Here is a 24,706-nt window from a genome sequence, read left to right as displayed (position 1 = left end):
GGAACGGAAGAGTAATGAGCGAAAGGGCCACGGATGGCACGATGGCACGCGATCGCGGGGAGAAGGCCGGCATGCCCCGCGATAAGGAGAACCTCTGCCTGTGCAAGCCCCGCGTCCGGAGCGGCCCCAAGCGGCAGCCAAGCAGCCCCGCCCCCACGTCACGCGGCGCTCCCCGCGGCCAATGGAAACGGTCCGCTGGCCTCCTCGGATGACGCTCCCGGCCCGCGCGCGGCTTCTCAGCCAATAGGAGCGGCCTTCGTCGCCCTCGAGGCGGGGCGCGGGGTCCTGGGATGGCGCGGTTGCGGGCCTGTTCCCAGCGTAGTCTGGGCTCCTGCTCTAACCAACGGACGGATGATGGGGCCTCTGGGCGCCCGGCGCGGCCTGGAGTGTCTGCTGGGCCTCTACTTCCTCTCCCACATCCCCATCACCCTGCTCGTGGACCTGCAGGCGGTGCTGCCGCGCGATCTCTACCCTGTGGAGGTGAGGGCGCCGTCTGTCCTGGCCGCCGGTCGCCGAGGTTGGCGCCCCTCGGCGTAGCGGTTGCCCCGGCGTCCCCGTGATCTCCCCTCCTCCGGCCTGGCGCCCCGCCTCGCCCACTCAGGGTTCCCTCCTGCTTTCCTTGGGTCCCGCCGGCGCTCCGGCCCCTCCTTACCCTTCAATTCGACTTCTTCCTCGGGGTTTTCTTTGTCTCTCCCAGCCGCTTCCCCAAGGCTCCTGGGGCCAAACACCTTGCTCCTTTTAAAGACAGTTCTTCCCTGGGTTTAAGACTCCCACATCCCAGCTCTGGTCAGTTGTCAGTATTTGAGGGAAGTAGCCTGGATGAACCAGTGTCTAAATTATGGACACATGTTGGATTTGTTTTAAAGTTGTGTTTCTTGGGAGAGCTTTAAAAGTACCGACTAATCCCAAAGAAATAACGCAAGTAGTATTAGACCCCTCTAAGGGACATTCACAGAGCGTCCTGATTTCAAGATTAGGATCCAGCAACTTCAAAAGCTCAGAAGTAAACGACACCTTTTCAAATCGGCCTTTTTTATTGGGTTTGAGCAAGAATGATCACCTGAGTAGAAACGGAGGCGAAAGCCTCATTTCCTGGTTGTTGGAGAGCATTCTTTACCCCAAACTTTAACTTTTGCTTTAAATGCTTTTTATTTATTGAGTTTTATTTTCATGTCTGGACCCTATAACCTATCACGGAATTCCAGTCCTCAGTTTACACTTCTCCAATCTGTCTGCAGAACTATAGGCAAGCCTGACGTGTCTACCTAAAGGTTTGATTTTACCTCTGTTTCTCTTTAAATGCTTTTTCTCTGCAGAGCAGGGGTTCTTAACCTGAGGTCCATGAACCCCTAATGGGGTATGCAAAATTGTGTGTGCCTTGTTTTCCATAGCTTCCATCAACTTTTCCAGGGGTCTGAACCTCCCCAAAAGGTTAAGAGCCACTGCTCAACAATAAACCCCCACTCCGTAGTCTGGTTTGTTTCTAGCTCCAAGCATAAATACGAAGACCTCTGACCTACCTTTTCCTGGGAAAAATGTAGGTTGTATGTGGCAAGAGCATTGTCTGGGGACTTGGTTCTTCCAGGAACTTCTTGAGTTCCTTGCGCAAGTCGGGGCTCTGTAGCTTCAACTGTCAAGTAGGAGAGATGAGTTAAATCACAAGCTCAAAATATACAAGATGTATTAGTTTCCTATTGCTTCTGTAACAAATTACAAAAATATAGTGATTTAAAACAACACGAATTTATTATCTTTCAGTTCTGGAGGTCAGAAGTTTGAAATGAGTCTTGTAGGCCTCGTTCCTTCTGAAGGTCCTAGTGGCGGATCTGTTCCTTGCCTCTTCCAGTTTCTGGTGGCTGCGGGTGTTCTTGGCTTGTGGCCACGTCAGATCAATCTCCGCTTTGGTCATCACTTTGCTGACTTTTCTTCTTTAGTCCAATCTCCCTCTGCCCAACTTTTATAAGGACACTTGTAATTACATTTAGGGCCCACTAGATAACCAGGATAGTCTTCCCATCTCCAAATCCTTAACTTAATCACATCTGCAAAGTCACTTTTGCCAAATAAGGTTACATTCATAGGTTCCAGGGATTAAGATGTGGATGTCTTTGGGAGCCATTATTCAGCCTACGACACAGGCCCAGGTGGTACATGATCCTTCTAAACAGGTCGTCACAGCTCCGCATTAGCCATTAGTTGCCTTGAAGAAAGGAGAGCCATGTCTGTGCAAAGTCTGTGTGGCCAACAGAACTCAGGCAGTCTGCCTGTTCACAATCTCTGACGTTATGAGTCCCTTTAATACTAGGCAGTCATGGGACTTCCCTGGTGGTCCAGTGGGTAAGTCTCCGCACTCCCAATTTGGGGGGCCCGGGTTTGATCCCTGGTCGGGGAACTAGATCCCACACGTCTGCCACAACTAAGAAGCCGACATGCCGCAACGAAAAGCCCGAGTGCTGCAACTAAGACCCGGCACAGGCAAAATAAATAAGTACATACATACATAGCAGTTATGTTACTCCAGGTGGCCAACCGTTCCAGACTTAACAGCTGTTGGTTTCCCTATCTTTTGTGAATGTGCCATTGCCACAAGTTCTTGCTCACCACTTGCAAAATACAATTAAAATGTTTCCAAAATCATAAAGACCCCATTTAAACTTATATATTTGATTTGTTAGTTTTCTCAGCTTTATTTTTTTAAGTTGACTTGTTGTAAAAGGTCAAGGGCCAACATAGACAGGATCTGACCAGAAACTCTGTAATTTTGTGTGTGTGTGTGTGGGGGGGGGGTCCTGTGATACTGTTTAAAGACCTTAGTAACACAGGGGCCTCCCAGCTTGGAAGGCCTGTGTCTCTATTCACTCTTGTTGCTTTGGGGTGGGCAATGATGGTTTTGTTGCTTCTGAAATAATAATAATAAAAGCCCCGAGTTATTTTCAGATTCTCTTTGAAAAATGCCAAATTTTAACATCTGTTGTGTTTTTCCTCCCTAAATAGAAGGAATTTCTCCAGAACTAAAAAGCCTGTGGAGATCACATAATGGTTAGGCTAAAATCTGCAAATATCTTTCTTGGTTTGAATCAGATCAACACTTGGAAAAACTCTTACCATGAAACAATAAGAATTTAGTTTGGATTAGAACATGGAGAGGATGGGAAGCATTTTGTAGTATCATCTGCAGCTGGGTAGCATTGCTTCTGTTAAAATAAGGGAAAACAAGTGAGCATCTAGATGCTGAAAGTTTGTGCGCTCATTCTAAGAGGAGTGCAAGACTGTTCAGTAGCAACTTTGGTCTAGAAACCCATGTGCGTAGGCCCGGTGAATATTTTAATGGATAACAATGGTAAGTTGAGTCAAATGGAGTCAGTTATAAATGGAAACAGTTTTATTACCTTTTTTGGGGTCTTACCTAATAATTATTAATGACCAGTTGCATGCTGAGATTTTAATAGGATTAAATTGAACTTCTCCAAATATGTATTACATTCAGTTAAGTAATCTTAACATTTACTCTGTGCTAGCCATTGTTCTAATGACTGTAAGTATTAACTCTTTTTATCTTAACAACAGTGAGGTAGGTACTATAATTGGGAATCAAGTTTAGTGAGATTAAGTGCTTTGCCCAGAGCCAGCACTCAGAGCCAGGCACTCAGCCCCTGGGTACCATGCTCATCACTCTGTTTGGGGGTTAAGGGCGTTGACCCTCCACAGTCGAAAATCCACGTACAGTTTATAGTCAGCCCTCCATACCCACGTTCTTCCCTATCTTCAAATTCAACCAGCCACCGACTGACCATGTAGTACTGTAGTATTTACTGTTGAAAAAAATCCACATATATGCAGACCTGCACAGTTCAAACCCGTGTTGTTCAAGGGTCAACTGTGTTTTAAATTTTGCTGTTATCATCCTGCAGCCCTTAGAAATTACAGTGTTGTACAAATCTGCCTGGATTTATGAAATAGGTGGATCTGAATGTATACAAATTAAATAGAAAGTGAAGTTCAAATGAACCAGAATGCCTTTTTTTAAAAAAATAAATTTGTTTTTGGCTGCATTGGGTCTTTGTTGCTGCGTGTGGGCTTTCTCTAGTTGTGGCGAGCGGGGGCTACTCTTCCTTGCAGTGCGCAGGCTTCTCATTGCAGTGGCTTCTCTTTTTGCGGAGCACAGGCTGTAGGCGTGCGGGCTTCATTTGTGGCACACAGGCTCAGTAGTTGTGGCTCGCGGGCTCTAGAGCGCAGGCTTCGTAGTTGTGGTGCACGGGCTTAGTTGCTCCGTGGCATGTGGGATCTTCCCAGACCAGGGATCAAATGCATGTCCCCTGCATTGGGAGGCAGATTCTTAACAACTGCGCCACCAGGGAAGCCCAAATGAACCAGAATGCCTTTTAAATTCTGCAGTAAATCTTTCAAAATAGATCCAATATATTTTTTTAAAGTAAATCTAGAAAGCAAAAAAGGATCTTAAAAAACATTTAGTCCAAGTTGCTTGTTTTACAAATGAGAAAATAGAGCCCAGGAGAGGTGCAGTGACTTAACCTTTATGAATATTTTCTACATTACCATCCTGAAAAGTGCTTAGAAGGAAGGATATTGCTGTGAATTTAAATTTCAAGTCAAATACAAATTCAAGATCACTTGGTCAATAAACTGATTATCTAGCTAAGGCCTTTTTGTAATTAATATTATGCTAACAGAATGTTTGTTTCTGGATGTTTGCTTAAAGCTCACTTGCAGCACAGAGGCCTCTATTTCACAATAGTGAGCCTTTATCTTTAGATTAAAAATTAACAGGAAAAATATCTTTGGATATTCCATTGTAAGCCAAATGCTTATCTTGGAAGCTGTCTTGATTTATCATAATATCAAGATGCCATCTCCAGGAGGTTAACGTAGTATGGCGAGCCCTAGGCTTTGGGCTCTTAAAAGAGCACAAAATGGGCAGCCTCAAACCCTCCTGCTTCTTTCCCCTGCCTGCAGCCTCGTCTACATGGATCTGCATCTTTTGATTTGACAGTGTCATCACGAAGGTGGGGCCCAAGCTAGAACTGAGGCCACTCACTCTCCAGAGTGAGGCAGTCTGTTCCTCTGCAAATATACTACTGATCTCCTAAAAGAGAAGAAACTTTAGAATTAGGGAGGTAAAGAATGACAAGGAACTTGAGATTTGGGGATAAGTTAAATTGTCTAAAATTGCAGCTTCGCAGAGGTCAGATTTACCTCCCTCACACTTTCCCCCGCACCTTGCCCCCCAAAATAGACAAGGAAACTTATTTCTGTATTTGAGGCAATCTGGCCCTTGGAGCTTGCTGTGCAGTTGCTATTTTGAAAGGACAAACGTCACGATAGTTTTCACATCATTTCTTTATAAAGAAGACTAGACTGTTGTTGGCAGATATTTCACGTTTGTGTGTTCAGCTGAGAGCCTACTACGCGCCACATACTGTTGCTCCTTACAGTATCCACACCTGGATATGTTATCACAGACATGCTGGGTAGCAGACCGGCTGGGAGAGCTGAGGAAAGCTGCTGGGAGAAGGTAACATTTGAGTTAGAGCTAGTGAGTTTTTATTAAATGACCATCTAGGCTGCACCACAAAAGCCAGCTGGGTATGCCGTCTGCTGCCAAGGGAGCTGGGTAGTGAGAGGCTCTGCCAGCGGGTTGGAGCTGCTGAAGCCTGTCCTGCCAGGTAGCTGTATTCATTGTGATCCTCATCTTTTCCCAGCTGAGAAACCTGCGGCAGTGGTATACTGAGGAGTTCAAAGACACCCTGCTACAGAACCCCCCGCTGTGGTTTAAGTCCTTCCTGTTTTGCGAGCTTGTGTTTCAGCTGCCTTTCTTTCCCGTCGCAACATATGCCTTCTTCAAAGGTTAGTAAATGGGGAAATCCCATTTTTGCTCTGAAACCAGGTCCCAGAAATCTTTTGGGAAAGTTTTACCAAGGGAGAGGGGAGTGGTCCCTGGAGGCTATATGAGGGTGATATAGGGTTGGTGGGAACAGGGACATTAACGAGGCTCAGGCTAGTGTCTGTGGTCAGCTGGGCTGCAGGACTGCCTCAGTCAACTGGAAATCTCTCACACACATGAAACCTGAGGCTACTTTCAAGTTTGAACTTGTTCCTTTTTATTGTCCCTCCCCCCCATCCCCCCAACAGAATTTCTTTTTTGTTGTTGCTTTTACTTTTCTGCTTTGGGTAGTATCATACTGGCTTTAAGCAGTAGCATCAAGCTAATCTCTAAATGGCTTAACTTCTCATTTAAAAATTATTCTTACAGTGTCCCCATGACGAATGCTTTAAAAAAGAAGGTGGCCATACCAGTGTTCATGGTAACTAAGCTTGTACAGCTTCTTTCCCACTGGAACCCCCAAGCCATCTCTTAGCAGAATCTCTTGATCCCTCTCACCTATATATAATTACTTAGCAAAGAGATGTTGCTGACGGGGCTGCCCCCCCCCCCGCCTCCTCCCCTCCCCCAATTGCATTTTAGACCAACCCGGTTTAACTAGTAATGGCCATTTAACTGCCTTAAGAGTTTTTCTGAATTAATTCTGACACCACCCAGTGTTCTTTGGCAGTCAGTGGCTAGGGCTCCAGCTGTCACATAAGTTTGCACGTTGGGCATTATTATATCACATCCAGTTTCCCATTTGTTTCCACTTGGAAAAGGAGGTAGAACGATTCAGCAGGCAGAGACAGGGTGGAGGACGTTGTGGACATACCTGGAGCCATGAGCAGATCTAACCCTTATCTCTTTCTCTCCTCGCTGACCTCAGGAGGCTGCAGGTGGATCCGCACCCCTGCAATCATCTACTCGGTTCAAACGATGACAACTCTGATTCCAATCCTCTCCACGCTTCTACTCGAGGATTTCTCCAAAGCCAGTTGTTACGGAGGACAAGGACCTAAGACTTTCCACGAACGACTATTCCTTATATCTGTCTACATGCCCTACTTTCTCATCCCTCTTATACTTCTGCTTTTCATGTTGCAGAACCCCTACTACAAGTCTGAGGAGAAAAGAAAGAAAAAATGAGGAAAAATAACCCTGGGTCCAGGGGAGAGGTGATCATGGGGCAGTTTCCTGTTGGACCCAGTACCAGGAAAATGCTCTGAACCCAGGTTTTCAGTAGTATTTGAAACACACCAGCAGCAACACACATGGCCAAGGCACTGGCAGGAGGCACATCAAACCCTCATCTTCCAAGGGCACTGGCACAGACAGACCAATCACCTGAGGATGAGCAGAGGGGTGTGGGCTAGGTTGTAGGGAGGTGGTGCCAGAGGCCTCACCGTGTGCCCAAGCGCCACTGCAGGATTACTAAAGGCAGGACCAGACCAGAAACCAGATGAACTTCCAAGCAACATGGCCTACTTGGCATGTTCATGAGTCATATGACCCACAGTATACCCGTGACTAACCCTTTGACTCATGACTCTCTACAGTGTGTCACTGGGGTGTCTCAGGCCATTTTTAAGCTTGAAGCTGTGCCTCTGTGATGCTCATTAAAAACTGTTTTATTGTCCCCACGCCTAGGTGGGGGTGAGCTATTCTGTAAGAGGGTTAAACTTAAGTTTTTCTTAACGTTCAACCTTGGCATGACCTTCAGCCAGAAATGGGCCAAATTGGAAGGTGTATTGTTTCTGTCTTAAACAGGTTGTCCCAGGAGAAGAGATTTTTTTAAGTCTCCTTGTTTATCCTCTTTCCAAGCCTCAGTCTTCTATTACTTTTTACAGACCACCTAACATAAGTTCCTTTACTCTGACATCCGGTGTCTCAGACCTGCACTGGAGGTGTCCCTCCTACTGGATAACTTCGTCCTACCAAATAGTTTAACAATTCCTTCCTGTCTCATTCCCAGCCAAAGGCAACAGGTGGTGGGGAGCTGCGCATGACAGGTCCAGTGTGTGCATATAGGGTCTCTTCACGTTAGTACGTGGTATTCTGCTAGCTTTCTCTAAATTCATACTCGAGGCCAACTCAAAAAAAAAAGACTTGTAACACACATGGAAAATGGTAGATGCTGGTCCTGGTTAGTTCCCCCTTTTTGCCTGTTTTGCTTACAAGCCCTAACAGTCTGATTGTTGGGAGTATCATCTGACTTGTGTGTCTGGTCAAAATAAAGGTAGCTGCTGACCACTGCCTGGTTTGTTTTGTGGACCAGGGGCTAGAGAGTCCAGGGTTCTCTTACAAAGGGTTAAATGTACATTTCAAGGGCACCAGGAAAAGAGGTAGATCAAGCCATTTGAAAATAATTTATTGCTTTTCCTTCCAAAGCTTTGTGAATTTACAAAAAAAGTTTATAGGCTGCTCAGTTCAGACTGAGAATGCAAGAGGTGAGAACCTGGACCACAGTGGCCACTGGGTGTTCGCCTGCAGATAGGCACTGACGTCTGAAACAAGTTCCCCCAGATTTGTTTTATTGCCTTCAGAGATGCTGTATTCCTCACACACCATCTCACACAACACACTTGGGTCATTAGTCAAGTCACTGGATTGGTACAGAGGTTTTTTTGGTTTGGGGGTTGTGGGGTTTTTTTTCTTTTTTTTGCCCTCCTGCTAGAAAATGAAATTTTCAGTTCATTTCTGAAAAATAAATTGGTCAATAAATTCATTTTGTTCTGCTTCTACTTTACACAGAGCTTCATATTCAACCCGATACCTGAAAAACAGAATTGTTAGAAGCCCTCAAAATGGATGAAGTAAACCATGGACTTAATTCTAGAGAAGAATATAAGTGATTTAGATGATTCCAAGAGACGGTGTGAGTTTAAAATGAAGTTAGGGCAAGAAAGAGAGCAAAAATAAGAGGCAAAGCCCTACCTAGGGCCACCCATGAGAAGTTTCCTTTCAGAGAGCCAGCCAACTCTGGACACTCACTACCTGAGTGTTCGTGCTCTCAAACTACTAGAGGTTGTCTGATAGTAACAAATTTTTTTCCCATGAAATGTAATTTTATTTTAATCAGGATGACAAGTTAAGACACTATTCCTGGGAGAACGATGGTGAAGAATAAGGACGAGGTGACCATTCAAAAAGGATAAACAGAATTGCAGTTCAGTAAAGAACTTGCTTTATGTCAAAACTTCTTACCTTTCAAGCTGCATTTTCTTTTCAGCTATTAGTGCCTGGAGTTGCTGCTGTTGGGCTTCTCTCTGTTTTGCTATAGATTTGAGCAAGTTCCGAGCACCAATGGCCTAGAAAAACACGATACTGCCAAAGAAGGCCATGGCTTCATTAAAGTTCTCAAGTGGGGAAGGGACGCTGCCTGGAGCCGGTGAAGGGTGGGGTGCAGCGAGGGGAAAGTTGAGCCTCAGAGCTTTAGGAGTCAGTCAGAAAGAGGCTTAATTAACCTCACGATCCCAAAATGCCTGGTGAGAAAAGAACTGCAGCTCTGAGGCAGACCTAGGAGTGTCCCCAGAGCCTGGCACACAGTGGCCCATTTGGTGTGCCATTTGTGTCCTTTTCCAAGTCATCTACACTCTGCACACTTTCATTTTTTCATTTATAAAAGGGTAAACCACCTATCTCAGTGATGACGTGAAGATTAGAGGAAAACATTGACTGAAAGTACACTGGCGTATAAGAGTTCAACAGTAGGTTAACTGGACCAGGAATTATTTCAGTACAACATAATCATTCAATATTTGCATAGGTATTCTTATTAAAATCTTGTTCTAATTAAAGGATCCCCACCCACCTTCCCCTACCCCCGACCCCCAAATAAGTCAAGAGGGCAGAAGGATGAGAGGCTAATGAACCAGGCCAAGATTCAGACATGATCATGCTGATCTTACCTTCATCTTCTCATTTTCTGCTTCTTTTGCAAGTTGGTCAACAAGCTCAATTAAACCACCAACTATTTTCTGAAACTGGCCAATTTCTTTTGGGGAAAGAACAAAACAAAATGTTTTATTTTCTCAGCATCACCACTCTCCCTCAGCATTCCCTTGCAGCAAGACGGCAGGGCTAACTGCCCCTTCTAATTTGTGTCAGAAAACGTTTGCTGTCTGACACCCTTGGTCTGAACATAGAGAAGGGTGGCCAGGTGCCCAGAGCTGGACTGGGGCATATTTGGATCTTGAGGCACAAAGGGCTGTGTTCATGAAAGAACTGCCTCTAGACAAGCCTCAGATAAGACACTAGATTTCAGCTGATGGTGGGGTAGGGGCTTTCCACCTATGACCTGAGCTAATAAAAAGCTCAAAGCATTTAAGGACTTAATCTTGCATTTGCTTTTTTCAATGTCCTTGGGTGTAGTGGAACCCCATGTTACTGAGGAGTAAACTAAGGCCCAGAGGGTAGGACGACATGCACACAGCAGTCAGAAGACTGGTGAGAGAACCCACGCTACCTTTCACCTGTCAGGCTCTCTCCACAGCCTACAGACGTCCAAAAGCTCAGAAATCCCTGCTCTATCTAGACCTGCTCTGTATTCACTGCTACTGGGTTTGCTTGGCTGCTGGGACAGGAGGCATCCTGGGTATCTAGCTTAAAAAAAAATGAGTCTTTTGAACTGCCTCTAGAAATTTTCACTCCACATAATGGCAAGTCAGGGACTTCCCTGGAGGTCCAGTGGTTAGGACTCTGCACTTCCACTGCAGGGGGCACAGGTTTGATCCCTGGTCAGGGAGCTATTTATTTACTTATGGCCATGCCCTGAGGCATGGCAATCAATCAATCAATAAAGGCAAGTCGGGCACTAAGAACACTATTTCTCCCAAGAAATCAAATCATAACTCCACTTCCCACCCCCAAGCCATAGTTCTGAAGTTTAAGGTTCCTGAGATGGCATATCTAAACAAATACCCTCCTCTCTCCATTGCAGTGTTTGTTTTGATTGGTGCTCTGGGATTACACAAGAAGGCAGGCAGACAAGGTGGGTGGCACATGGGAATTCATGAAAGCCAGGCTCAACCTTCTGGGAGCCAGCAGCTCCACTGTGGCAGGGCCAAAAGCTGCAGTCGGGGGGTGGGGGTGGGGCACAAAGCTGAGTGGCACCCTGTCTCCCCAAATGACACTCACTGTCCACAAAGTCCTTGCACTCTTCCTTTAGCTCTATGGTCTGCTGGGTAACCTCTGGGTCCAACACCCGCAGCTTGTTCAGCTCATCAAAGTGCAGCCCTGCTTCACCCAGGATGTCCTTGGCCATGGCTGTAAAGAAACCAGCCCCAATCCCCGATCACTTCCCAGCCACTCAAGGAAATGCCTGCTTCCAGCCCAGCCCCACTCCTGGCCCCGGACACCAATGCCAAAAACCCAGATGTTCCAAAGGCTCCCCCTTCCCTCTGCCTCTGCCTCTCTGAGCCTCACCTGTTTCCTTTCCAGCTTCCCTAGAGAAGAGCAGTCCTGCTCTGAAGGGGTGACAGTGTCAGCCAGGAAGAGGTGTGTCACAGGAGCAAGGGTCAGGAAAGAATAAAGTCCAGTTGCTTGTCACAGGCATCGTTCATTCAACACACATTTCTTGAGGGCCTACTACATGCCAACACTGCTAGATGCTGGGGGTAAAGATGAGTACAGCATGGTGCCCGCCCTGGAGGGGCACAGAGTTTAGCTGGAGGAAGACAGACATGTACACTGAAAAATTATACTGTGTTAAGTGCTTTTACAGAAATATCACTAAAGCGTGGAGGAGAAAAGAACAGTTAACTTGGGGAGAGGAAGTGACATGTGAACTAAGTTGTGAGCCATAAGCATATTTATTTAACCACAGCTATGTACCCAAAAGGACATAAAAGAGCTTTTCAAATATAGTACAGGAACAACATAAAAGACAAGTAAAAGAAAATCTGAGTGAATTAAAAATTAAGGTTAAAAAAATAAGAAGCCAGGTGTAAGAATATTACCCAAAATGTATGCCACAGGCACAGCTGCCTGAACTGGGACCCAAAGGGGTCAGTCTCTTTCTAGCAGAAAACACAAAAAGGAGTGAAATATCATCAAGAACATACCAATAAGGAGGCCAGGGAAAGGCATTCCAAGCAGAGAAAACAGCCTGGACAAGAGCATGAAGCCACTGGAAGGGCCTATCCTGCCTAGAAGATGAAAACACAGAGGATGGAGCTGGAAAGGTCGGATGGAGCCAGATCAGAAACACCCTGTGTGCTAAGCTAAGGAGTGTGGTGGGTTTTTTTCTGTAGACAAGAGAACGAGCAGAGATAACTTCTCCCTTCCCAGGCCACCTTGCATTCCTGGTCCAAAGGATGCCTCAACTCTGGGAAGGAAACATTGAAAACTCACCCTTGTTCTGGCTTAAACACACACACAAAATAAAAATAAGACAGCACATACCCTGGCTAAAAAGGGAGGCAATGCTACTTAGGTCTAGCCATTGGCTGCTATACCAATTCCCACACCCCCGGTGTTCCAAAGGCTACCACAACCTGGCCCTGCGCCAGCCCTTCCCTCCCACCTCCCCCAGCCTCACCTGTTTCCCTTCCAGCTTCCTTAAAGAAGTTCTGTTCTGAATGGGGTGATTCTGCGAGTGACTTCCCAGGGTAGGTGTGCCATAGGAAGAGCAGTGGTTAAAAAGAATTAAGCTCCATTCTTGAAAGAACTGATTTTCAAGAGAACCAGAAATCCAGATTAATATATGAAATCTGATTTTTAAAGGAGAGTATCTAATTCAAAAATTTTAAGCAAGGAAAAAAAAAAAAAACACATCCAACACTGTGTGGGCCAACTAATGTATGTTTGGCTGTGTATGACCGTGGTCCAGAGCCTTTGGCCTCACTGGAGCCCATTCAAGTAAGTTGGCTAGCATCTTCATTTTGAAACATTTTAATCATCCAGAGCTCCCTTATAATTGGGCTTTTAAAAAAGATCTGTCTTCCTATTTGTTCTGTTTACACATATAGTCTAAGCATTTAACACCTACCAGCTGATTAATTAGAACAATTGCTTCAAGTAACCTGAGGGCACAAAGATCCACTTCAACTTCCACTCTCTTCCCTGAGAGCTTGCATTTATTCACAAACACCTACTGAGTCCCTGCTCTGGGGATAGAGAAGTGAAGAAAATGCTTTAATGCTTTAGCTTCTGACCTCTGGACAGACAGTAAACAGATAATCATGAATTGTGATAACAGTATGAAGAAAAGCACATGGTGCAACGTGAAGCCGTAGCAGCAGGACATAATTCATATGTAAACAAAATTACAAAAAAAAATTGTAAACAAAAGTCTTCTGAAAAAGTGACACGCTGCGACCTAAAGGGTGTCCAGAAGTTTTTCAAGTTAAAGGGGGAGGAGGTTTTCCAGGCAGAAGGAAAAGCATGTGTGAAGATACTGAGGCTGTGAGAAATTTGATGTGTTCCAAGAGCCAAAAGGCTAGCGTGGTAGAAACACTGAGCAAGGGGAAGAGAGGAACGGGATGAGGCGAGGTGGGGAGGCTAGGGCTGGATGGTGGAGGGCTCTGAAAGCTGCAGCAATGAGCCTGGATTTTCTCATAAGGGTAATTAATGGGCAGCCAGCAGAGTGGCATAGTCAGATATGCCTTTTAGAGAGATCACTCTAACCCAGGATGGAGAATGGGTTGGAGGGAATAAGAGGATGGAGCTACTGCTACCCGAGAATTTGGCATGGTGCCTGCACAGAACTGGCACTCAGCAAATGTCTGTGGCATGAATGACTGTGACAGCAAACAGAGCAAGCTATTCAGTACCCAAAGCTTGGAGCTGAAGAGAAGTGTTCCGACTTGAGATGTCCTGTAAGTCGAGTTGATAGGCCTTAGTAAAGGATGATTGAATGCAGGGGTTTGGGGAGCGGTGAAGGAGAGTCAGGCAAGATTCCCGTGTATCTGGCCGGAGCCAGCTGCACGGTTGTAAGGCACATTGTTGAATGAGATGGGTCAGACCGAAGAGGAAGTGTAGGCAGAGGGTTCACAGCCGACTACCGCGTTCTCTCCCAACTACCACCACACGCGCACCTGAGGAGCACCGGGCACAAGAGCCGGACTGAGCTCCCTGAAGATCAGGGTGGTGACGCGCTCTCCGCCCCCCGGCCCCCCGGGCTCTTCCGGACCCACGCTGGGCGCTACGAGCAGGCTCCATCCGTGGGGTGTGGGGAAAATTAGGAAACCTGGGTGATGGAGCTGGCTGTTTTCACTACGTAAACTCCTTGAACTTGTTTGAGCCTCAGTTTCCTCCTAAGATGGTTGCATCAACGCGTAAAGCTCCAGGCCCTAGCCGGGGGTAAAACCGCTCCCAGAGCCGGGCGGAATTCCCACGTTTCTTTCACCCTGGGAAGGCTTTTCCTCAGGCCGCGGGCCTGTCAGGCTCATCTCGCCCCGGGCCTGCCCACGTCCCCCGACCCGGAGTTCATGGCTTACCTGTTTACCCCACAGCGGCGGCGGCGTGACCCAGGCTGACGTCTGCAGGCAGATTCTCTCTCCGGTCAGCGGCAGTCGGCGCCCTGGTCGCCAGCCTCAGCAGCGGTCACGGCTACAGGACCTTCTTAACGCCTAACATCACTTCCCGGCATCGTAAGCCCGTACACCCGCAGAGCCTGCTGGGAAACAGAGGCCTGAGAGGCAGGACTTCTTCGGGGAAGCAGAGGCCTGAGAGGAGAGACGGCTGCCTACAAGACCCAGAGGCCTTTGCGCCGGAAAGGCTGCCGGAAGTAGCTGTACGCTCACCGCGGGATTCTCTCAGGAGCTCCTCCCTCCGCCCTGATTGGGTGCAGGGCCTGCCCCGCCTTATAGTCTCAGGCTCCCGCTGGCTTGGGGCGGAGTCCGCGGGTAGAGGATGGGAGTTTAAGGCCCGGGATTGCTGGAGGGCAGGCGGCCACAGTCTAGGGGCGGCACGGTGTCGACTTGCAACCCAGCTGAGCGGAGAGGCGCCACCTGGGAGGGTGAGAGCCGAGCCGGCCCATGCCCTAGGGGAAGGGATGGACGGGTCCTGGGCTGAGCAAAGAGAGTCCCTCCCGGTCGTGGGGAAAAGGCGTGGGACGCCGAAGGGAGGTGGAGAGCTGAAATCCTCCCCTGGGGGTGGGTGTCAGAACCGGTCTCGGTTTCTCGATAGTAGGGAGGGGGACGGGCTGAGGAAGACTCTACAATGGCCACGGAGAGGTTGGGTCTCGATGAATTTCTCCAGACCCTCTGGATAAAGCATAAGATTTACACCTTGGGTTTCTGCTAGATCCGCCCTTTCTAGCCAAGATCGGCTCCTCCCCTCGCCATCCCCAGTATGACGAATTTCTGGGACCTTCTTTCCTTAGGACCCCACCTTGTAACACCGCCGTGGTTATTTGTCCTTTATTCGTCTTGGGTTGCCATTCGCTTCGCCGAGTGTGACACGGATACGCCCCTAGCAGCCCCAAATATCCACACACAAATTCCGGAAGGAAGAGCATTGAGGCTCTCAGTGGAAACTTCATTCTCACCGGAGTTACTTTCTGGGGCGTCACCTGCCACAGGATTCCTGGAACCCATTGGCCTGGGCGGAATCTGAGCGGGTGGAATCTGAGCTGACGTCATCCAGGGGCTCAAAGCAATTGCTTTGTTGGAAAAGAATAGATTAGCTTGGATTTGTCTTCCTCTGTTGGCAGCTGCCTAGACTTTAGTGAGCTCCTTTTCTCTGATCCTGGGGAAATTGGGCTAGACACAAAATACATAGGGAATTTGTTAAAACCTGTTAAGGAGTGGATTTATTCCTTCGGGGTGGGCAGAGGAAGGTAAGGTGACCTCATACTATTCAAGTTTACTTACTGATTGGGCAATCTGCTGGTGGGGGCTCATCTCAACCATACATGACAAGCCACCAAAGATATTCAATATTTCATACAGCACCTGCCCTGGGCCTTCCTCGGACATTCCTCCCAGGGACCTACCTAAATCTTTTCGGGGACAGTTTCAGTCTAACAAACTGACAAATACTTTTAAATGTGCATAGCATTGTGCTAAGCACTGTTTGGAGAGTGGAGCAGTAAACGTGGGAAAACCAGTGCACTTCTGGGTTACACATAAAAGAGATAACAACAACAAAAAAAGAGATAACGAGGTAAACTTCTACAAGTTGTGATGATGAAATGAGGTCATTTCGCTTTTTTTCTGATTTCATTACCAGCACTGCAGTCCAAGCCTTCATCATCTCTTGCCTAGACTACTGCTTCCTCCGGTCTTCCCACTTGGTCTCTTACACCCTTGCAGTCCATTCTCTACACAGTAGCCAGAGTGATCTCAGATCATATCACTCCCCTGCTCTAAACCCTACAATCGATTCCCATTGCAATTAGAATAAAATCCAAACTCTTCAATATGATCCGGACCCTGCCTTCCCTGAGTTTACATCCAGCCAACTTCCCCCTTCTTTCTATGCACCAGCCATCTTGGCCTTATTTCTGTTCCTAAAATTTGTGTCTGACTGAGGAACTTTGCACTTACTCTTCCATCTGTCTGGAATGCTCTTAGAGCTCAGCTGGAAAGTCACCTTCCCAAAGAGGCTTTCCCTGGCTCCCCATCTAAATTGGTACCTCTTCCTAGTCACTCTCTCTGTTTTATTATCTTTATTATTACATTTCTCACCTTCTGGAATTGCCTGCTTATTTATTCATTTTCTTGTTTGTTGTCTTCCCACTAGAATGTAAGCTCCATGAGGCTGACTTGTTTGTTCTCTTCTGTATACCCAGCACCTGGCACAAAGCAGGGGCACGATAAATGCTAACGCTTATTATTTTTTTTCTTGTTAACTGACATTATCATGCTTCTTTGAACTCCTTGAAGTCAAGGACAATATCTTTTCATCTCTTTATCCCTCCTGCTTAACTTGATAGGTACTCAATATTGTTTTATTGCCAAATAAATTAAATGAGCTGATATATATTAAATGCCTAGAATAGTACCTGGAACATAATAAACATGCAAAGAATGTTTGCTTTTTGTTTTTGTTCAGTGAATGAATTTTAGTGATTCTTGAGAAAGCCAAAACATGTATAGAATCTAGATCATAAGGGGTGATCTGGCTTTGCCCTCCTCTGCTTTGCTTGCTTCTCCCTCCTGTGAACTCCCGTCAGTGTTTCAGTTAACAAATCACCTAATTGTTTTTAAATTTATCATCTGGTCTTTTTTGGCCCTTTCTCCCCTTTCTTGTTGGGCAGGAAGAGAGAAGGAGATAAGGCTGGACCTGTTCTCAGGAAAAAGCAAAAATAGCCATCCTGTAGTTGTTCTATCCTGAAAAATGGTGACAATTTCAGGAACTTGGGACAGGGCTGATGCCAAAAAAGGAGAAGGTCAGGAAACCTTGGCTGGAGCTAGGGTAACCTCTGCCAGGAATACTGGCTGGCTTCCTCCAGCCAGGCTCAATCCATGTTCTCCTGAAGCTGCTGTTACTTGCCTTCCTGAAGCCAGACTCTGGGTGGTGCTCAAAGGAAAAACTGGTGCAGGCTGCTCCTGAGCCTGGAATCGTTAGAAAGGAAGTGCATCCTGTCCCTCAGACTCCTGGGAAACTCCTAGGCTGGCTGGATTCCCAATAGGTTTGGCCGGAAATCTTGGATCCTGGGAACACTGAGAAGAAAACAACTGGAATCTGACTGGTGGATCCCCAGGGTGAGGACTTCTGCTCTGCCCAGTCTGTTCCTGGAGCTGTCTTTGATTAGCTCCAAGAGTTTACTTGGCCTCCTTGCTGCCCAGAGCTGGGCCAAGTCTCAGGGAGACTGGTGAGGTGACCAGCATCAGGTTCTGGGAGACTGTGCTCCCAGACCTGGTTCCTGGTACCATGAAGAACAGCAGGAATGTCTTTTTTGCCATTGCCTAGGGCTTTAGCCTCGCCAGGGAGTCTTGGGCTCATAAGGAGAGAATGACTGGATGGTCAGTGTTTCTCTTCCTGTTCCCTCCTGGCTGAGGGCTCTCCTCTGCTGACTCCTGTCTTCTCTCCCATCTCCTGCTCACAGCGCTGAGAGTATGAGGCTCTGGCCTCCACTGGCCACTGGCTCGTGACCCTTCCACCACGGCGGGGCCTTCCAAGCCAACCTCCTGCCGTGTGGTGATCTACCTGCAGCGGGAGATGTCGGGGGATACCTGTCTGTGCCCAGCGTCAGGGGCCAAGCCCAAGCTAAGCGGCTTCAAGGGAGGAGGCTTGGGCAACAAATACGTCCAGCTCAATGTGGGTGGTTCCTTGTACTACACCACCGTGCGGGCGCTAACCCGGCATGACACCATGCTCAAGGCCATGTTCAGTGGGCGCATGGAGGTGCTGACCGACAAAGAAGGTGAGGTGCTGGGGCTTGTTGGGTGGGGTGGGGAAGGAAGGAGAAGTTCCTGAGGAAGTGATTTCAGGGCGTGGCTCAAGCCTAGCAGATCTGGAATCTAGATTCATTTTTCCTGTTCACCTAGTGCAGGACTCCTTCACCTGGAGTTCTTGGTAGAGCTTCAGAATTCTTTGAAATTATACATAGAATGTTGTGTATTTACATATTTTCCAGGGAGAAGATCCATACTTTTAAAATATTCACATAGGACTAGATTCTCAAAAGGGCCATTGTCATAGTGCCTGGGCAGCGGGCCAAAGGCAAGAAGGGCCAGGTGTTTCTGTGTTGCCGGGAGATGGGCCTGAGCACTCCTGAGCTTAGACAAACTCTTTTGGCCTCCGCAGAGCCTGGAGGGCCTGTGTCTCCCACGGTATGTGCCAGTTCTTGGCTTCAGGGAGGAGGGGTGAAAAGCAGCCATGGACTTAACAGCTGGACGTTCTGTTCCCACTCCCGTCACCCGATGCTGTGGGCTCTGTGCTCCTTATCACCTGCCACCAGGCTCGTCAGGTGGCCTTTGCCTGCTACCTGCTCTGAGGTACCTGGAGACAAACAGTAAGCCTCTGGGGCCTGTCTGAATCCCTAGGCTGGATCCTCATAGACCGATGTGGAAAGCACTTTGGCACCATTTTGAATTACCTCCGAGATGACACCATCATCCTCCCTCAAAACCGGCAAGAAATCAAGGAACTGATGGCTGAAGCAAAATATTACCTCATTCAGGGGCTGGTGAACATGTGCCAGACTGCCCTGCAGGTACGGAGGCAGAGTCGGGCAGGTTGATGAGGTCGGGATGGGCCCCCCCCTTCAGGGAGGTAGGGTCCAGTTCCTGGAAGGCTACGTGGCAGGTACGATTGATGAGTCCAAACCTAGTTAGAAACACCAGCTGTTGCCCAGGCCAAGCAAGCTGGCAGCCAGTCGGTTTATAAGGTGACGGACTCAGGTGATGTGAGTAGACCGTACTTCTAGTTTATCTGCCTAGATATCTGGATTTTAGGTTTCTGGGAATGGGGGTCTGCTTGCCAGCTGGCAGTCCTATTGCCAGGGGCCTCCTGTCTCTATCTGATGCCTCCTCAACAAGTAGGGGGTGGCCATGGCAGAGGGGCTCTGATGGCTCCTGGGGAAAGCCTGGCTAAGCCTGGCAAACAGAAGATCTCAAAGAAAGATTCTTGGCTGTGTGTCACCCAGGACAAGAAGGACTCCTACCAGCCTGTGTGCAACGTCCCCGTCATCACATCCCTGAAAGAAGAGGAGAGGCTCATCGAATCCTCCACCAAGGTACTGGAACTTCTGAGGGATCACCGAGGGCCGCGGGCTGGGGGTGTCAGGCCCCTGGCCCTCATGCTGTCTTCCCTCACAGCCCGTGGTGAAGCTGCTATACAACAGAAGCAACAACAAGTATTCCTACACCAGGTAGGGGGACACCTGCAGAGGGGTGGGGTGTGCTGACCAGGGAAGGGCCACAGAAGCAGCGGGGAGGGCTGAGCAGACAGAAATCGGGCAGCAGACCCAAGGGAGGCCACCTGCACACTTGGCACAGTTGGCGTGAGTCTGGGTCTCGGGAAGAGAACAGAGTAGGAGGGAAATCAGAGCCGAGGCATTTGGAACTCAATGCGGGGCCCTGGCTGGGATATAGACAGGACTGAACATGTAACAGCCTCTTAACGTGTGTCATGTCGGGCAGCGGGCCAGGGGTTTTCCCTGCATTCTCTATGGGCTGGAGGAAGGCTGGGAAGCCAAGAGGCTGGGACTCCTCCTCAGGTAGCCCTCGCTCTTCATAGCTGGGCCAGTGTCCCCCTTGTCCCCCAATGGCCTCTCAACAGGCCATAGTTAAGTATATGCAGGAGGCTGCAGGCTTGGAGACCCAAACCCTCTCAGGGACTCCCTGTGGGCAGACATATTGCCAGCGTCACCCCCCACAGCCAGGGAAGGGGTCCTCCTGCTGAGATGGCAGCAAGCCTCCTTCCTTCCAGCCTGGTAAGAGGAGACCTCCCTCCCTCAGTCCTCTGCTTTAACTTAAAACCAACTCACCTCCTTTTCCTCACAGGCCCCCAAACCCGAAGGGGGCCCCATGACCCTTTCTCTCGCTCTCTGGCATCTTGACTCTTCCTTGTTTCATGAGCACACAGCGGAGGGGAGGAGAGATGCCAGCCAGCACCCGCCCCTGTGCTGGGACCTCCCTCACTCCCAGGCCTCCGGGCCCTCACTGGTTTTTCAGCAACTCCGATGACCACCTGCTGAAAAACATTGAGCTGTTCGACAAGCTCTCCCTGCGCTTCAACGGCCGTGTGCTCTTCATCAAGGATGTCATCGGCGACGAGATCTGCTGCTGGTCCTTCTACGGGCAGGGTCGGAAGCTGGCGGAGGTGTGCTGCACCTCCATCGTGTACGCCACCGAGAAGAAGCAGACCAAGGTGCGGGGCTTCTGCCTGCATGAGTGGGGCGGAACCTTTCGCCACTGGGCATACATTTTGCTGTCTTTCCCAAACTTGCCATGATGGTGCTGCTCAAGGACAAAAGCCAATGCGTGGGGTTTAGGGAATGGTATAGAACTCTGCTTTGGTCAGCTGAGAGGCAGGGCTGTTGACCAGCAGGGAACAGCCTGGTGCCATGGGAAGGTCCAGGTCTTTGGAGTTGGCCCAATTCAGGTCTGAACTCAGGTCCCACCATTTATCAGTTTTCTGACTTTGGATAAGCCATGTCAACCATCTGGGCCTCAGTTTCCTCATTTGAAACCTGAGAATGATAGTGTGAATTTAACAGAGCTGTTACGAAAATGAGACAGTTCTTAGGAGAAGCAGTGCAGGGCAGTAGAAATAGCTGTTCATATCTCCTCTGGCCCCCGCTGGTTGGGTGTTTCTGGTCAATCAGCTTAGCCTCTGCAGTGACGACGCAATGCCAGGCACATGTAAGGGATCTGATAGGAGATAGCTAACTCTCTTACCCCCAGCTGCAAGCAGATGGTGCCTCCCTGGAGAATAGCTGTGCACCCACCCCCCGCCGCCAGCGTGTTTTGGAGATGGCAGAGCATTGCTGGGGTGGAAGGGCAGCTCATCTGGGGGAGAGCTGTGTGCACGTGAAGGCCTCAAAGCAGCCAAGCTTTTACTTTTCGTTTACTGGGCGTCAGGCTCTCTGCTAAGCATTTTGTATCTTTCATGTAATGTTCACAACAACTCTGAGGTAGATGTTAACATGTGGAAACTGAGGCAGAGCAAGGTTAAGTCCAAGGGCCCACAGCTAATAAGTGGGGGAGCTGTATTTGTACCTAGGCCTGACCACAGAGCCTAGGCCATAAGCTCTACACACACTAGTCCATTGGTTTGGGATTAGGTGAGGCAGGGGGAGGATGCTAGCATTTCGCGTCTCTGTGTGGCCTGACCACAGAGCCTAGGCCATAAGCTCTACACACACTAGTCCATTGGTTTGGGATTGGGTGAGGCAGGGGGAGGATGCTAGCATTTCGCGTCTCTGTGTCCGTAGAGTCCATCCCCTCACGCCTCCTTCAGAAGAAGACCCCCGCCCTCCCTCTTGAGATAGAAAGTCACGTCTCTTGAGAGAGTTCTGGAGGCCTTATAGAGTCAGCACAGGGCCAAGGGCCCTGACATGCTGCTCCCTCTTTGGGGTAAAACCTCATTCGGTCTTCTCGTCCTCCTTGCCCCAGGTGGAATTCCCAGAGGCCCGAATCTATGAGGAGACACTCAACGTTCTACTCTACGAGACCCCCCGAGTCCCTGACAACTCCCTATTGGAAGCCACCAGCCGGAACCGCAGCCAGGCGTCCCCCAGTGAAGACGAGGAAACCTTTGAACTGAGGGACCGTGTCCGCCGCATCCACGTCAAGCGTTACAGCACTTACGACGACCGGCAGCTGGGCCACCAGTCTGCCCATCGCGACTGACAAGACCCTCCCGGAGTCAGGGCACGAGATTCCCTGTCTCCTCTCTTGTGGAACCTCGCCCCATTGGCCACCCCACGCTGCTGCTGGCTTGGGTCTCTGCTCCAGCACCCAGAGGCATGACACGCCCTGCCTGGAAGCACAGAGGGCCTGAGCTGGGGCGGGACTGTTTCTTTTCCCAGCTCCCTGAGCACTTCAGGATGCCTGAGTCCCAGCCTCTTTGCTCAGCAGCTCCCTTCCTGCCACAGGGAGCCGCTGCTGCCCCTGGGCTGAATGGACTGACCTGCCCACCCCCCTGCCAAGAGCATTCCCCTTGGCCCTTTGCTGAGCACCCCTTTGCTCTGCTGAAGGGCTACTTTAGGCCTCAGGGGAGGCCCATGGGGAATGGGTTCACTCTGGGGAAGGTGGCTTCTGGTGCTGTGGAGGCCCAATTTCTTACAGAAGGTGGGGCTTCTTTTTTCCTAAGGTGTTTAAGCACAGGCTTAATGAGTTTGGTTTTTAAAAAATAATCTAGGAAATGACTAGTTTTAAGTCTAATAATGAGGAGACTGGGTATTTCTGCTCCAGGGTTCCAAAACCCTGGGTAAAACAGAACCCTTGGCCCTTTTGATGCCTTTGGGGTCTGTTTTTGTAAAGCACTTTGTACTTTTATTCAGGAGATTTGTATTCTGCCCTGACTCACGTCATCCTTCTCTGATCCTAAACCCCTTTTCCCTGTAGAATCAATCTGAGGGAGGGGAAAGAAGCAATAAAAAAGAAAACTGACCATCTTTGGCTTTGCCAAACTGGCCAAGCAGCTGGCCCAGAGAGCGCTGAGGGGGGAAGAATGTGTGAGTTAGGACCTATGGTCCTAATAACACCCCTGTAAGAAAGGATACTTTACCCCTACACCTTAGGGTCCTGTACTGACTTCTAGAGTCTTACATGATTGCTGTCTTTGATTCCCTTGCCCTCGGCTCCAAGGCATGCTGTCCTCACTTACTCTAAACCCGAAGAGCCATCACGGGGGCCAGGAGCCGCTTGCAGCCAGGAGCATGAGCTGCAGCAGGAAGGCCATGCGGCCCGTGGGCACCACACCTGCCTGCCCATCAGCTGAGGACAGCAAACGCAGAGCCCCACGTTCCTGGAGGCCCTGTGCAGAGGCAGCTGTGCTTGGCCATACATCTCCCTGCCCTGCATCCATGCTATTGATTTTGTGTCCTAGCTGGGGAATGGTGGTTCTGCCCAGTGGTGAGTCCCTGAACACAGGATAATGTGAGTAGCCTAAGAGCTTTGAAAGGTTTCTTCATTTTTCTTGTTGGGTACTTGGCTGTGGAGATGCAAGCACTGGCTCTTGGGCAAGGGTGCAAGTTCCTCTTCAGGGCTTTGGTATTCATTCCCTTCTGTTTGGCTTGGCCCTTAGGAGGCTGCTTATCCGAATTCTTTTCCAAAAGAATGCCACCAGTGAGGGAGCTGTTCAGCCAGCCTAACAAAGCAGCATAGCACTTAGCAGTACCCACTCAGTCAGGAAGGGACATAGCTTATCAAGTTCACGTCTCTTGACTACTCTTTCTATAGCTAGGTGGCTGCTCACGGCTGACCCCATGAGCCTATGGGCAAATGCCAGGCCAGGGTTAGCAGACACTCACAAGGACCTGAAATGACATGGTGGGGCAGGGGAAAGGTGACTTCAATCAAGCATTTTTCACTTGTCGCAGTCTTGAATGTATAAAGACTTCCAGGTGAGGCACCTTGGTGATCAGCTACAAATGGTTCTTCCAGCCTTCACTGGAGTAACAAGATGAAGACAAATCCATTTCTTTGACTGGATTCTGGCTTTGGCTTTGTGGCTTTCCCACAGCGACTGGAATGCTTCTGCCTGAGGCCCCTGGTCTGTTTCCTCAGCTGCCTTCTTGAAGCCCTTTAATACTCAAAGTTCCAGCTCCCCACTGAGGCATTTTAATGCTTGTCCTTTGACCTCCCCAGCCCCTGTAGCCTCTCTTTACTGCTTTGACATTCAGATCCTCAGCTGTCTCAGTGGTGAGGAGTCTTTCTGGAACTCTGGGTACTTATGTCCTCCAGCTGAAAATATCTCTTTGGTCTTTAAATATTGAATACTAACATTGAACTCACTGAAGTAATCTTAGCTTTTAAAATCAGACTGTGGTGTAAGGGTTTGGGGTATTTTCTGAGTTTCCCAGCCCCACTTAGAAAGCAGCTCTTGGCTGTGTGAATTTTTCAACTCTGAGCAGCCCAGGGGAATGTAAACAAAAAGTGTGGATGGTCAAACCTTCTTGTCAGTTTGTGAGACAAATGGAAGCCTGCTGTTAATTACACGGACCAGGATTAGGTTCTAATCACTCTGTTACCTGATGAAGTTTTGCTTAAAGGATGGCACAGGTCCTGACGAGAGAACTCCTCCTTTATCATGTAACTACAATTCTTTGTTGCTCAGCGTAGGTGATGGAAAAAAACACTAATTTCTAATAAAATTGTGTTACACTGCAGTGGTACAGAGCTGTGCTTACAGTCAGTATAGCTTGGTCAGCTCGCTGCTGTGGACGTCATAATTGTATTTCTGTTCACCACCTGACCTTAT

At 48.7% G+C, this 24,706-nt stretch overlaps 3 protein-coding genes across 10 annotated transcripts; 2 read left to right on the top strand and 1 right to left on the bottom strand.

The window, feature by feature from the left end:
• Positions 1-257: 257 nt before the first annotated feature.
• Positions 258-8,630, top strand: TMEM97 (transmembrane protein 97). The gene is made up of 3 exons (XM_067020426.1): positions 258-480; positions 5,721-5,865; positions 6,771-8,630. Exons 1-3 carry the CDS (start codon positions 352-354, stop codon positions 7,028-7,030), a joined length of 534 nt encoding a protein of 177 aa, XP_066876527.1. The 5' UTR covers positions 258-351; the 3' UTR covers positions 7,031-8,630.
• Positions 2,083-16,622, bottom strand: IFT20 (intraflagellar transport 20). 7 transcript variants are annotated; one of them, XM_067020429.1, is made up of 8 exons: positions 16,516-16,622; positions 15,218-15,588; positions 14,323-14,498; positions 11,309-11,528; positions 11,021-11,149; positions 9,793-9,878; positions 9,089-9,192; positions 8,232-8,657 (listed from the first exon to the last, which is right to left on the bottom strand). In XM_067020429.1, exons 5-8 carry the CDS (start codon positions 11,145-11,147, stop codon positions 8,576-8,578), a joined length of 399 nt encoding a protein of 132 aa, XP_066876530.1. In that variant the 5' UTR covers positions 11,148-11,149; positions 11,309-11,528; positions 14,323-14,498; positions 15,218-15,588; positions 16,516-16,622; the 3' UTR covers positions 8,232-8,575. The 7 variants fall into 7 exon arrangements, with proteins under 7 accessions (XP_066876533.1, XP_066876530.1, XP_066876528.1 ...); XM_067020427.1 differs by lacking the exon at positions 16,516-16,622 and having other exon boundaries at positions 11,309-11,549; XM_067020432.1 differs by lacking the exons at positions 8,232-8,657; positions 15,218-15,588; positions 16,516-16,622 and adding an exon at positions 2,083-2,200 and having other exon boundaries at positions 11,309-11,549; positions 14,323-14,451.
• Positions 14,669-24,614, top strand: TNFAIP1 (TNF alpha induced protein 1). 2 transcript variants are annotated; one of them, XM_059047369.2, is made up of 7 exons: positions 14,669-14,843; positions 17,880-18,197; positions 18,820-18,989; positions 19,422-19,511; positions 19,594-19,646; positions 20,452-20,647; positions 21,895-24,614. In XM_059047369.2, the coding sequence occupies exons 2-7, from the start codon at positions 17,993-17,995 to the stop codon at positions 22,129-22,131; spliced, it is 951 nt and encodes a 316-aa protein (XP_058903352.1). In that variant the 5' UTR covers positions 14,669-14,843; positions 17,880-17,992; the 3' UTR covers positions 22,132-24,614. The 2 variants fall into 2 exon arrangements, with proteins under 2 accessions (XP_058903352.1, XP_066876526.1); XM_067020425.1 differs by having other exon boundaries at positions 14,723-14,843; positions 15,210-18,197.
• Positions 24,615-24,706: the final 92 nt, after the last annotated feature.

This window comes from Kogia breviceps, chromosome 19 (genome assembly GCF_026419965.1).
Source record: "Kogia breviceps isolate mKogBre1 chromosome 19, mKogBre1 haplotype 1, whole genome shotgun sequence".
Lineage (NCBI taxonomy): Eukaryota > Metazoa > Chordata > Mammalia > Artiodactyla > Physeteridae > Kogia > Kogia breviceps.
Note: the sequence above shows the minus strand (reverse complement) of the source record. Positions and strands in the feature narration are given on the sequence as shown.